The following is a 14,909-nucleotide window of genomic DNA, read 5'->3' as shown; positions in this document are numbered from 1 at the left end:
ATATTGAAATAGAGAAAACGAAGAGAAAGCCAGAGAAAGAGACTAGGAAGAGAAAGAAGGAGGAAGAGAGAGATTTGTGAGTTAAATGAGAGAGAAAGAGAAAAGGAAAAGAGGAAGAAGGAGGCAGTGAGGGGGAGAGAGAAAAAAGAAAGGAAGAAGAGAGAGAGAGAAAGAAGAGGGAGAAGGAGGCAGAGAGGGGGAGAGAAAAAAGAAAGGAAGAAGAGAGAGAGAGGAAGAAGGAGGAAGCGAGAGAAAAAAAATTAGCAACCTCGGCTCCGGGATGAGATAATGGATTTTTTTCTCCATAATGCTAACACATCCGGATTTCAACATCATCTCTTTCTCCTATTTTTCCATCTCTCTTCCTCTTTCTCTCCGTGTATTTTCCATCTCACTTCCTTTTTATCTACGTCTATCTCTCTCTTCTTCTTTATCTCCGTACTCATTTTTCGATTGCAAATATTTCAACGGGTTACTTTCTGGTGTTCTCGTGTTGACCCAGCACCTAAATGGGAAGTATTGTGTCAGTGTCTCTTCTCGCCCATCTGATGAGAGGCATACTACGGGATGGGTATGCTACATCTCTCTCTCTCATTCCAAATGTTCCGGTTGAACAAAATCCCAAAATAACTCCCCTCTCTCCCCCTCTTCCTTCCTTCTCCCCTCTCTTTCTCTCTCTCCCTCTCCCTCCTACACACATCAGCACGGACAAACAATACATTTTTCAAATTCAATTAAATTAAACGGCGGTGAAACACTCATCTTAAAAAAAATAATAATAATAAATAAAAAGCCATTATAAAAGAAGAAGAAGAAGAAGAAGAAGAAGAAGAAGAAGAAGAAAAAAAAACTGTACAACTTATTCAGAAAGAGGCCCAATACTAGACGCCAAAGTTCCCATCGGGCTCTAATCTCCTGTTTCTCTTTCCGAGTGAGAAAAGTGGTTCAAAGCCGTCATTTTTCAGCGGCCGATTCACCAAAAAATGCAAAGGTGTGCTTCCTAGAAAACTTGGCCTAGCGTGCTACCGGTACGGTGCGTTCAGATAAAACATATCGCCATAGACTTCATAATTATCAATTACAGCGATTACCTATGTAGGTTAGGTAGGTTGAAATCATAAACATATACTTCTTCACTATTTGTAAAATATTCTGGGTTTTTATTTCATTTTCATTTTACGGACTAGTTTCGCCGGTGAATACAAATAGTGGTACATACGCCGGTACATACGCCAGGGAATACGCCGGTGGTACAAATAGTGAAGAAGTATATGTTTATCATTTCAACCTACCTGGTCAAGATGGACCTTCACAAAGTTACAGAATCTTCAATCTATCACCTACCTATGTAGGTATTCAACATTCAAAAACGTGCATCAAAGTATTCACAGTCCTCATAGCTAGAAAGTTCGTACTTTCTTCTTGTGAAGAAATGCTATTGGGTCATCCACACGGACAGACAGTCCATATACCTATCTTCCTACAAACCCACCTGCCTACCTTCTCAGGGGTTTCTATGGGTCATACATACTTTTACTGAGTTCATAAGTATAATAAAACTATAGGTTCATATTTGATATGTGAAGCAATACCTATCTTCCTACAAACCCACCTGCCTACCTTCTCAGGGGTTTCTATGGGTCATACATACTTTTACTGAGTTCATAAGTATAATACACCTATAGGTTCATATTTGATATGTGAAGCGAGTTCGGGTCATCCATATGTGATCTAATATTAAAGAGTATATTGAAGGGAGAGGTGAAACACACGGACATGATGATATGAAAGGTAGTAAAAATAGAAAAGGAGATGACGTTTCTAAAGAAGATAAAGAAAGAGAGGGAGAGAGAAAAAAGGGAGGAAGAGGGAGAGCGAGAGAGAGAGGTAATGAGGGAGAGAAAAGAGTGAGATAGGGGAGGGAGGTGGAGAGCGAGATAAAGAGAAAGAAAGAAAGAGAGAGAGAGAGAGAGAGAGAGATCAGAAATGAGGTGGAGAGAGTTGGAAGAACATAATATATGAAGACAAGGAGAGAGACAAGATGAAGGAGGACGAAAGAAAGAGAAGGAAGGGGAGAAAAATAGGGTGAAGGATAGGACAGAGGGTGAATAAAATAATAATAAATAAAAAAATCTGGTGTGAACATCACACGACTTTCCTTATCCTATTGAATGATGCTATTTTTTATGTTAAAAAAAAAAAAATCTGGTGTGAACATCACACGACTTTCCTTATCCTATTGAATGATGCTTATTTTTATGTTCTATAGGAACTTTTACAATGTCTCTAACCGTTTAGTCAGTATAGCTGAAAACGGCCAAAAAGCGGTAAAAATACCGCCGACCGCAGCACTTATCTTAACCAAAAGTTTCATGTCGCATCCCTGTCACATTTGACATCTACGTACCAAATTTCAAGTCTCTTGCTCTTACCGTTCTCGAGATATTTTGTTTACAGACAGACATACACACGGACCAATGGCTGAAACTTTGGACCAATTAAATTTTAATTTGAAAAACGTACGAAAAATCGTAAATTCAACGCCCAAATTAGACAGAGGGAGGGAGAGAGAGGGGGGAGAGACGGAGGGGGAAAAAGAGAGAAAAATAAAGGGAAATATAATTATGTGAAGAGTAGAAAAGGGCAGATGGAAAGGGAGGGAGAGAGAGAGTGAAATCAGAGTACTTACACACTACATATGTATGTACCTACGTGAATTTTCAGACAGAGAGAGGAAGGGAGAGAGAGAGAAAAAGACAAAGAGGGAAAGGGGAAAAGAGAGGTGTTTTGGCACTAAAAACTGACCATCGAAAATTTGACCCGATTACATTACTTTCCTTCCTATAGGATAAGGAAAGTAAAAAGGAAGGGAGGAAGAGAGAGAAAATATTGAAGAAAAGCTTAGTGTGTTCCTGGGAAGAAACCCAATATTAAAAACTTTCATTTTTCGCTCTCCCTTTCTCCTCTTTCTTCTCTTTTCCTTCCCCTACTATCCCTCTCATCTGCTCAATTTATACCCTGTCCTTCCAGTCTGCCTTTTCTTCTTCCGCCTATCCTACCTGCTTTTTTTCACTACACATCCATATTTCTTCCGTTTTCCTATATTTTTTTGATGTATTAAATTGTAGACGCAATTAAATTTTAATTTGAAAAACGTACGAAAAATCGTAAATTCAACGCCCAAATTAGACAGAGGGAGGGAGAGAGAGGGGGGAGAGATGGAGGGGAAAAAGAGAGAAAAATAAAGGGAAATATAATTATGTGAAGAGTAGAAAAGGGCAGATGGAAAGGGAGGGAGGGAGAGAGAGAGAGAGTGAAATCAGAGTACTTACACACTACATATGTATGTATGTACGTGAATTTTCAGCAAAAGCGAGAGACAGAGAGAGGAAGGGAGAGAGAGAGAAAAAGACAAAGAGGGAAAGGGGAAAAGAGATAGGGAGAAAATATCATTGGTCTCTTGATAATGGCTAATGGGTTACAAGCGAAAGGGAAGAGAAAGAGAGAGGGAGAGAGTAACATAATTATTATGTTCATATAATGCGGAAGAGAGAGGGTAACATAACATAGAGGAAAGAGAAAAGGAGAGGGAAAGAGAAGAAGGAGAGAAGTGAAGGGAGGGAGAGGAGAATAGGAGAGGGGAGGGGAAGGAAGGACAGGGAGCAGAAAAGAGGGTAACATAACATAGAGGAAAGAGAAAAGGAGAGGGAAAGAGAAGAAGGAGAGAAGTGAAGGGAGGGAGAGGAGAATAGGAGAGGAGAGGGGAAGGAAGGACAGGGAGCAGAAAGGAGGGGAGAGGAGAGGAAAATGTAATAAAATGTGATTAGAAAAGTTGGCCAGCTCTCTACGTATGTACTAATCTATCGACCTGAACATGCCATAAACACTAGCTGATGGTTATCCTAGGGGACTCACAATGTGGAAGCTGAGGGTTCTATTTATGGGCGAACTGAATTCGTTTGGACACTGTGAAAAGTGGACGTGGAGGATTTTGGTGTTTCCTCTCTTTTAAATGGAACGGTTAGCTCGTTTTTAAGTAGGCAACCTGACATTGTTACCATTTGTTTTGAAACAATAAAAATAATTGAATTGAATTACATTCTTTGATTAGAACATTAGATACCTAGACGAGGAAAAAATCAACAGAATTTGAGCATCATTTATTTTAATACTTTTAGTTTTTGGCACATCCACTAAAAATTATGGTTCCTCATTTTTCTCTCTTTAGGAGAATCTATAGAAATGGAAATTTCGGACCATCTTGTGGGCCCAAAATATAAATAAATATCTAAAAAAAAAAAAATTGAAGGCCGGTATTGGATCGGGAACTTTTACTTACCAAGGAGTACCTGGGCTCGTTCTGATAAATGGTGCCAACTATTGTCCAATTAACCAGGTTTGGATAAGTCCTTCTATGGGAACAGACAGACTGACAGACGACACCGAGGCGAATACAATAGTCCGTCCCTTATACCATTTTGACCGCTTTTGGACAGATTTCGACCGTTTTTTGGCGGTTTTCAGCTATAGCGACAAAACGGTCAGAGATATTGTAAAAGTTAGAGTAAAAAAACACTCAAATAAGCATCATTCAATAGGATAAGGAAAGTCGTGTGATGTTCACACCAGATTTTTTATTACTATTGTAATGATAAAGGAAGGACGGACTAAAAAGAAAGGAAGAAGAGAGAGAGAGAAAGAAGAGGGAGAAGGAGGCAGAGAGGGGGAGAGAAAAAAGAAAGGAAGAAGAGAGAGAGAGAGAGGAAGAAGGAGGAAGCGAGAGAAAAAAAAATTAGCAACCTCGGCTCCGGGATGAGATAATGGATTTTTTTCTCCATAATGCCAACACATCCGGATTTCAACATCATCTCTTTCTCCTATTTTTCCATCTCTCTTCCTCTTTCTCTCCGTGTATTTTCCATCTCTCTTCCTTTTTATCTACGTCTATCTCTCTCTTCTTCTTTATCTCCGTCTCTCTCTCTCTCATTCCAAATGTTCCGGTTGAACAAAATCCCAAAATAACTCCCCTCTCTCCCCCTCTTCCTTCCTTCTCCCCTCTCTCTCTCTCTCTTTCTATGCCTTCGTCTCATCCTCTATCCCTCTCACACCCCATTTTGCCTTGTAGACCATAGAGACTACCTCTCTCTCTCTCTCTCTCTCTCTCCCTCCTACACACATCAGCACGGACAAACAATACATTTTTCAAATTCAATTAAATTTTAATTTGAAAAACGTACGAAAAATCGTAAATTCAACGCCCAAATTAGACAGAGGGAGGGAGAGAGAGGGGGGAGAGATGGAGGGGAAAAAGAGAGAAAAATAAAGGGAAATATAATTATGTGAAGAGTAGAAAAGGGCAGATGGAAAGGGAGGGAGAGAGAGAGTGAAATCAGAGTACTTACACACTACATATGTATGTATGTACGTGAATTTTCAGCAAAAGCGAGAGACAGAGAGAGGAAGGGAGAGAGAGAGAAAAAGACAAAGAGGGAAAGGGGAAAAGAGATAGGGAGAAAATATCATTGGTCTCTTGATAATGGCTAATGGGTTACAAGCGAAAGGGAAGAGAAAGAGAGAGGGAGAGAGTAACATAATTATTATGTTCATATAATGCGGAAGAGAGAGGGTAACATAACATAGAGGAAAGAGAAAAGGAGAGGGAAAGAGAAGAAGGAGAGAAGTGAAGGGAGGGAGAGGAGAATAGGAGAGGAGAGGGGAAGGAAGGACAGGGAGCAGAAAGGAGGGGAGAGGAGAGGAAAATGTAATAAAATGTGATTAGAAAAGTTGGCCAGCTCTCTACGTATGTACTAATCTATCGACCTGAACATGCCATAAACACTAGCTGATGGTTATCCTAGGGGACTCACAATGTGGAAGCTGAGGGTTCTATTTATGGGCGAACTGAATTCGTTTGGACACTGTGAAAAGTGGACGTGGAGGATTTTGGTGTTTCCTCTCTTTTAAATGGAACGGTTAGCTCGTTTTTAAGTAGGCAACCTGACATTGTTACCATTTGTTTTGAAACAATAAAAATAATTGAATTGAATTACATTCTTTGATTAGAACATTAGATACCTAGACGAGGAAAAAATCAACAGAATTTGAGCATCATTTATTTTAATACTTTTAGTTTTTGGCACATCCACTAAAAATTATGGTTCCTCATTTTTCTCTCTTTAGGAGAATCTATAGAAATGGAAATTTCGGACCATCTTGTGGGCCCAAAATATAAATAAATATCTAAAAAAAAAAAAATTGAAGGCCGGTATTGGATCGGGAACTTTTACTTACCAAGGAGTACCTGGGCTCGTTCTGATAAATGGTGCCAACTATTGTCCAATTAAAATGTTGCAATAGTTTCAGTCTTGGCTCATTGAAAGCATTTTCACTGGGGACTACGCGAAAAAAATTTGGGAAGTGAGTGCTAGTGAACATGGGATGGGTGTCACCGTACGAAAGCTGAAAGCAGAATAGAAGATGGAATTGGTTAGAATGGAATCAACACAAATGTGTAGTGTAGAGTAGATCTTCATTTAGGGGGGGAAAAAAATGAGAATCCAAATTCTATTCTATTCTAAATGCTTTTAATCGTTTTAATTCTGTCACTACAGCATTTTATAAGGAAAAGGTTTAAAACTTACGAGGAATTAGATAAAACTCTCTGCTATAAATCCCTCTAATAGAAAATCCCTGGAAAAATAGTTATAAATATCTTTTAATCCCCATTACTTCCAAAGGGGGAGTGGACGAGGGTTCATTAATATACCCCATTGGGAGAAAAAAAGAAAAAAACACAAAAGTGTAGGGAAGAAGAGATTTTTTTTTAAAAAAAAAAAAAAAAAAAAAAAAAAAAAAATGGAGAATCGAAATTCTATTCTATTCTAAATGCTTTTAATCGTTTTAATTCTGTCACTACAGCATTTTATAAGGAAAAGGTTTAAAACTTACGAGGAATTAGATAAAACTCTCTGCTATAAATCCCTCTAATAGAAAATCCCTGGAAAAATAGTTATAAATATCTTTTAATCCCCATTACTTCCAAAGGGGGAGTGGACGAGGGTTCATTAATATACCCCATTGGGAGAAATCTGGGAAAAACTGATGCTCCTGAAACTGTGCATACATTATGACTTTGAACAGGGGTGTCCTACATTTGGTGACAATGAGGACTCTAGATACAGCATGGACTCGTACAGTAGTGTCCAAACAATTAAATCACCTTTATCTGTTGGTTAAATGGTGACCTAGATCTTAGGGAAGGTAACCTTCATTATATTTTTCCCGTGGTTTTTATCGATTTATTTATTTTCAACAAGTAAGACAGACATTTTGAACAGGGGTGTCCTACATTTGGTGACAATGAGGACTCTAGATACAGCATGGACTCGTACAGTAGTGTCCAAACAATTAAATCACTTTTATCTGTTGGTTAAATGGTGACCTAGATCTTAGGGAAGGTAACCTTCATTATATTTTTTCCCGTGGTTTTTATCGATTTATTTATTTTCAACAAGTAAGACAGACATTTTTCTATACCTTTATGTGAGAATAAATAACAATGCTGACAGGTTAGAACAATAGGTAAAGCCTTGAGAGCCTAAAAATAAAATGTCTAATCTTGGATTTTTTTTTTTCCTTAAGCATAAGATGGGGCATTTGGAAATAATAAAATCGGCCGTTTTCCTGTAAGAACTTGGGAGGTTTGTTTTGTTTGCATCTTTGTTTCTTCTAAAATTTCAAATTAGTTAAACACAAAGAGACAAACCGACGTAACTTTTCTGACAAAGGAGAAAATCCAAAGACGCATATTAACTTCAAATGCCACAAAGAAAACCCGAGCTCACTTTCCTACATTAGGTAACCACATCTATTCTAATACAAAGGTCCGGGAGGTATTTCAGAACCTACCCCGCCGAGATCATTATTCCTTCATTTAGGACGGGAATCTCCCTCTTAACTTAGGACGGAATCTTAACACAAGAAAGCATTCCCTGGGGCACAATTATGTTGACCACAAAAGTTACCTTCCATTTTCTTATGCCATATTACCTCCACCTACCTACCATTTCCTCCACCAACTCCTATGATCTCCACTAACCTCCTGTTTCCTCCACCAACCTCCCCTGGCCTTATCTATCGCTACCCATCATTATCTCGTTCTCCTCCCACTCCCATTAGAAGTTATACCCTCCCCTAGCTCTCTCCCAATTCACATTCTCAACTTAGCTTTCTCCCAAGTTATTTTACCTTTCTCTCTCTATCTATTTCTCTCTCTCTCTCTCCCTTTATCTCTCTCTCTCTACCCCTAGCTCTCTCCCAATTCACATTCTCAACTTAGCTTTCTCCCAAGTTATTTTACCTTTCTCTCTCTATCTATTTCTCTCTCTCTCCCTTTCTCTGTCTTTCTCTCCGTTTATCTCTCTCTCTCTATCTCTCTCTCTCTCTCCTTTCTTTGATAAGGTACTTCTTCCCCCCTCTCCTAAGTCACAAGTTATCCCTTTCTCTCGTCTTGAGTTTCCCTCTTTCTTTCTATTTTCCACTGGTTGAGGTCTATATCAGTTTAGTACCTGGGGAAATTTTCATCATGCTTTTCCTTTTTCTTCCCTCTTGTCCTTTTTCTTTACTTCTTGTTCTTCTACCCCCCCCCCTCTTCTTTTCATAATGCCCTTGGTCGTCTCTCTCTCTCTCTCTATTTCTCTCTCCTCTCTCTCTCTCTCTCTCTCTCCCTCTATCCCTCTCTTTCTATCTCTCTCTCCCTCTATCCCTCTCTTTCTATCTCTCTCTCCCTCTATCCCTCTCTTTCTATCTCTCTCTCCCTCTATCCCTCTCTCTCTCCCTTTCTCTCTCTATCTCTCCCTCTATCCCTCTCTCTCTTGTACAAACACACCAGCTTGTTCTTCTCCCCCCCCCCCTCTTCTTTTCATAATGCCCTTGGTCGTCTCTCTCTCTCTCTCTCTCTCTCTCTCTCTCTCTATTTCTCTCTCCTCTCTCTCTCTCTCCCTCTATCCCTCTCTTTCTATCTCTCTCTCCCTCTATCCCTCTCTCTCTCTCCCTTTCTCTCTCTATCTCTCCCTCTATCCCTCTCTCTCTCTCTCTCTCTTTCTATCTCTCTCTCCCTCCTACTTCTCTGCCCTAGGTATATTTTCCGTACCTTTTTTGTGCTCTTTCTTCTTCGTTCTCTCTTAGTTTTTCCTACTACTTATATCTACCTCCTACAAGACATTCAAGGTAGACGGACCAAATATGGCCAGCTTCTGTTCTGATTGTGGGGTCTCCTTATCAGATAACAACATTTCCACTTAGGGTTCAACTAACACTTAGGGTTCACCTAACACCAGAGGCGAGCATTTCTCTACATATGTTTAAATTCCATCGTTTGCAGTTTTCCCTCTACAACTACCTAAAAACGGTTATTTTCTCTGTTGCGTATAATATTTGACAGCGTTTCTATACTGAGTGAAATAAGATGATCAGGTCTTCACCAAATACATATCAACCAAGTGGCAAAATTTAGCTCCCTATAAGTAGCTTTGTCTTTGGCAGAGCTTAGTCTTGTCTTGAACATTATTGACAGCGTTTCTATACTGAGTGAAATAAGATGATCAGGTCTTCACCAAATACATATCAACCAAGTGGCAAAATTTAGCTCCCTATAATTAGCTTTGTCTTTGGCAGAGCTTAGTCTTGTCTTGAACATTTGTTTTCCGTCCGGGGGTGATTTGGAATCAAAAACACGTCACCTAGTCAGGTGGCCACATTTGGTACGCACACCCTTCCTTGTTAGTTTGTATTTGACCGCAGTTAGGTCCTGCTTTGGGGCAGGTTTCTTTCTTTTCAGCTTCCGCTTTTTCAGCTTTTCTCCTATCTTTGGAAAAACTTTCATCATTATTCACAAGTTTTTCGTTGCCAAATTTTCATTCCGTCTTCCATTTCCTTTTCTTTGCTTCTGTCGAATTCCGGTCTGTGCGAGGCTGGAGAGTGGGAAGTTTTGTGTGTAAGTATTCTCTCCTCTGAGATAATCTTTCACTTGAAGTGTCAAAGTAGCCAGCCTAGTTAGCTTAGTTGGTAGTGCGTCTGCCTTGTAAGCGCTAGGCCGCGGGGTCGATTCCCGCTCGGGGCGAATTCGATAATGTTCGTTCTCGGAACGGCTGGCTTTCCTCCTATCCTGTCTTCCTTCTCTCTTCGATTTCGGGACGATAAGACTTGTTCGTTCTCGGAACGGCTGGCTTTCTCCTATCCTGTCTTCCTTCTCTCTTCGATTTCGGGACGATAAGACCATAGCTGTTACAGTTCCCTCTGTCAAACGTCTTGAAAAAAAAAATCGTTGATTTTTACAGAAAAATTTAATGAATTAAAAAAAAAAAAAAAAAAAAAAAAAAAATCTGTTGTAAGCCCACAGCCCTCTCCCCCAGAACTCAATTAATCTCCCATACTAAATAATTCTCTCTCATATTCCTCTATTATTGCTCATTTGCCCGGATATCGGTCCTACATCGTCCATACAATACTATTCATAATTTTCATCATGTATGTATGCCTTCGATGAGACTTTATGCCTTGTAAGCGCTAGGCCGCGGGGTCGATTCCCGCTCGGGGCGAATTCTATCCTGATGGGATAATGTTCGTTCTCGGAACGGCTGGCAATCTCCTATCCTGTCTTCCTTTTCTCTTCGATTTCGGGACGATAAGAGTCTTATAAGACCATAGCTGTTACAGTTCCCTCTGTCAAACGTCTTAAAAAAATCGTCGATTTTTACATTTTTCATTCTGTCACTTTCCAATTTTGGAACACTACCTGTAGTTGATTTTCCGACTACAAATGTAGAGGGGTATATCATTCCTCGTTGATAATTTCTTCTTTTGTTCTTTTCTAGTGCTTCACGTCGATTTTTACATTTTTCATTCTGTCACTTTCCAATTTTGGAACACTACCTGTAGTTGATTTTCCGACTACAAATGTAGAGGGGTAAATCATTCCTCGTTGATAATTTCTTCTTTTGTTCTTTTCTAGTGCTTCGATCCCCCGCTTCGTTCATGTTCATGTGTCTTTTGAATCGTTTGATAATAAATAGGAGATGTAGAATTTATTTGTTCCAACATTCTCAAAGGACAAGTGGCAATAATCCACAGCGGAGCCAATAGAAACCATACATCAAATCAAAAACAGCAAACACCGATACAATCTTCTACAGAAGGTCATAAAAAGAATAATAACACTATAGAAGCTTTCAAAAGCTAAGACCCGGCGATAATTCGTTTTAGAGCTGTTTTAAAAACGATAGCCTTTCCAACTAATGCCAAGGTAAGTGCTTGATAATGGCGCAGGCAAGTGGCGAAAGCTGCTGTCACTTTCAACAAAGTCATAAAAAAGGAAAAAGATCTTGAAATTACTTCTGATATAAAAATCTGATAGGTAGGAACCCCTCCCTTTCTACCCCAACACTTAGAACATTTCTTATTAACCCTTACTAGAGAGGCTTTGGACAATTTCTTTTTCTCAAGCTGGAAGCTGTTTTAGAGAGGTCCTGGACCCACGCGGCCTGTTAGAACCCGGCGGTAAGGTAAGGTAATACCATCTCAAGTAGTCCCTTTTAGTTGTCATAACCTAAAGTTTGTAAGTTAGCCACTCAAATCCAAACACCTACCAAGAGACTTTACAACTTCAGGTTAATTTCCCAAATAAACGCCTTTTTTGCCCACTTGGTACAAGTTATTGCTTTACATACTCAAATTCCGCAAATAAGTCATCGTTGTGTACAAACACACCAGAATGCTTCACGGGTCCGCCAAATTTCATTGACTCCTTATTCCTCAATTGAGTTACTAGGTTAGATGGTTTTCTTCTAAAGTGTTCGCTTGTTTTTAGCTTTTTTGGAGCTGTGTCAAAGTGGAGTGTTGCCAAAAAATATAACAAGAAAGAGAAAGGCCCCTCCACCTCATTTTTTCCTGTCGGAGGCTGTTCGGATGTAACTTTTCAAATTGATTTCTTTCGGGACTCTTGAGAGCTAGCAGAGCTTAGGGGAGAATTTTGAGATGCTGGGGTGTTTGTCGCTTTTTATAAGGAGCTGTAAATCTTCGACTACATTGTTTACGCCTTTGCGTTCAAGTTGTGTTGCCTAAAATATGATCTCACGCCTCACGCGAGGAACTACAAAGATACCTATAGGTAACTATCAAACTCACTCAAGGGCGATTTCGTGCTTAGGTGGTTAGTGATGTAAATTTATTAAAGTAGACTGATTCAAAATGAAATAATTCTGTAGGTTACAGAAATAGAAAAACCGTTTCGAATGAATGTGGAACTATTATTATATTAAAATGGGATGAAAAAAAAAATCTAGGATTGAAAATGAGGGACAGGGGAGCTTTACCTCCCCCTTCTCGTTTTCCCCCCATGTAACTTTTCTAACAATGTCAGCATTGCAGGGTAGATTTGGTATACATACCTATGTATATATGTATGTAGGTAGTGGAATTGTTGTAATGCTTTGAATGGAAATGAGAAAGGGAGGAAAGCAAAGAGAGGGAGAAACACAAAGATGAGGGGGAGGAGGAGGTGAAGGATAAAATAGTAAGTATTAATAATGTTATTACCAAGGGTCATGGTTCAGCTTTTTCTTCTTCCATTTCTTCTTCTTATACTTCTTCGTCTTCGTCTTCTTCTTCTTCTTTTTCTTCTTCGTCTTCTTTGTCATGGACCTATTCCTAATGACCGCTATTCACACTCAGACCGTCTGGCAGACCTGTGCCTGGGTTGAAACCAAGACCTGGCTCTGCCAGACAATCGGAACGTGTAAGGCGGAAAAAGCTCGAGACCTAGTTCTGTCAGAAGGTATGACAGACCCAAGTCTGAGCGTGAGTGGTGGACATAATAGTGATGATTACTTTATGAGCATTTTAGGTTTATTCCATCTACCTACTCAATATTGTTGTTTATTAGTCAAAACCCTCTTTTTTTTTACAAAATTTTTTTTTTAAAAAAAAAAAAAAAAAAAAAAAAAAACAACAACTTCAACACACAACCACAAGAGTGTACCTACCTATGCCTAGAATCCATTTACTTTTTTATAGAAATTAAAAGCACGAAAATACTTTTCCTATATAAATTCCGGGTAAAGAAAAAAATTGAGGACATACGACGAAACACAAAAACAGGAGAAAATTTTTCAGAAAGCAAAAGAAACCAAGATGATGGTTACAGAAGAAAGAGCTTTGGCGAAAAAAAGGTAAAAAGCGCTGGCAAAATTCCCGCGAGTTGAAAACCCTCAAACCTCCAAAACCTGTAGATACGTGGGTAGGTCCTTTGGGTTGTAATTGTAATGGTTGTCAGATTTCCCGCGAGTTGAAAACCCTCAAACCTCCAAAACCTGTAGATACGTGGGTAGGTCCTTTGGGTTGTAATTGTAATGGTTGTCAGATAAAAAGGTGAAACATGTTTCACCCGGAACGGTAATAACCCCGAGCTTAAAATACCATAAAAATTAATTAAATTAATAAATTTCCACTGGATTGTAAACAGAGGGAGGAATGAATGGGTAAAGGAGGAGAGGGAGGAATGAATGGGTAAAGGAGGAGAGGGAGGAATGAATGGGTAAATCAGGAGAGGGAGGAATGAATGGGTAAATCAGGAGAGGGAGGAATGAATGGGTAAAGGAGGAGAGGGAGGAAGGAATGGGTGAAGGAGAAGAAGGAGTAAATAATTGGTAAAGGAGAAATGGGGAAAAGGCGTATGCCACCTCAAGAGCTCCAGGTCTCAAATCAGTAGGTATTTAAAAAGGCTGAAATTAATTCTTTGGAAACGAAGTTCAGAGTTCTACAACAGACCAGCCAGAAGTAATACACCTCCAAAGAATATAGTGAATAGTCTCACATTTTTACCCAACCCCTCTTGAGTAGGGACCCTGGACCAGAATTCAGAAACGGGGGGCCATCAATTGTAAGGGGATCAAATGGACGTTTGGGACGGGGTTCGAACCCGGATTATCTTACCTGGGTGAGACGCCAGTGTTTGGAGGCTTTGGCAATGGGATCGGTCACGTGGGTACAGACGGAGCCGAACAGCATCAGCTTGTGCGGCAAATCGTGCATCATGTCGAAGAAGGATTTGACACCCACCGCCGCGTTGCACTGTGAACAGAAAACAAAACAGAGTTAGTAAAAAGTAAGAAGTTATGGTCCCTAAAAGTACAGAAGTACTTACAGGGATGATGAAGAATAATTATGTTAAGAATATTGTAAAGAAATAATAAACTTATTATTATTAATGGGCAATGGGGGTACGAAGAGGATGCAACCTGCGGATGCGGCAGTGAGCACACGCATGAACATCTCATGGTATGCCGCCAAATGGAGACGACATGCACTCATGGAGATCTCCTTGCGGCAAATGAGAGGGCAATCTAGATCTCAAATCTCTGGGGAAGAAAGATTTGATGAGGAAGAAGAGGACATGGAAAAAAGTAAGCAGGTACTTCTTTAGTCGCCACAATTATTGTAGACAAAAGACAATTATGTCCACAGTTTAGACAAGGAGTAAAATAATTAAAAGATACATTAAGGACTATTGCACCGAATAATTCGACCGTATAACTAATAGTGGGGGTGTGGATAAAGCAACAACAGGTCCCGAGAAACTCTAGACCGAAAATCTAACATTAAAAGCAAAATTTAATTCCCTTTGCTACAGCAGTAGTAAATATGGCGGTAAATAACGTGTGTTCGCTCCTGCATCAATAATACATGTTTGAACATGCAAGTGCATTAGGTACACATGCAAAATTTTAAAACTTTTCGTAAACATTAAAACGAAGGAATTCCTAGAATTGGCAAACATTTTCTGCTAACTGTTTAAACATCCTTCCCCAAACAAAAATAACTTTGTTTTTCCAAAAATCAGTTCGAAGGGACGC

General features: G+C 39.5%; 1 protein-coding gene across 1 annotated transcript in view; it reads right to left on the bottom strand.

Moving 5' to 3' along the window:
- Nucleotides 1-14,367, bottom strand: part of LOC103524928 (gamma-aminobutyric acid type B receptor subunit 2-like) — a 35,323-nt gene extending 20,956 nt beyond the window's left edge. Inside the window, exons 1-3 of the mRNA XM_026820069.1 lie at nt 14,299-14,367; nt 13,990-14,127; nt 6,292-6,459 (exon numbers count right to left, since the gene is read on the bottom strand). Of these exons, the coding sequence (XP_026675870.1) occupies nt 6,292-6,459; nt 13,990-14,127; nt 14,299-14,367 (375 nt within the window). The remainder of the gene's footprint in view (nt 1-6,291; nt 6,460-13,989; nt 14,128-14,298) is intronic.
- Between the last annotated feature and the right edge of the window lie 542 nt (nt 14,368-14,909).

This window comes from Diaphorina citri, unplaced genomic scaffold (assembly GCF_000475195.1).
Source record: "Diaphorina citri unplaced genomic scaffold, Diaci psyllid genome assembly version 1.1 scaffold7, whole genome shotgun sequence".
Classification (NCBI taxonomy): Eukaryota; Metazoa; Arthropoda; class Insecta; order Hemiptera; family Psyllidae; genus Diaphorina; species Diaphorina citri.
Note: the sequence above shows the minus strand (reverse complement) of the source record. Positions and strands in the feature narration are given on the sequence as shown.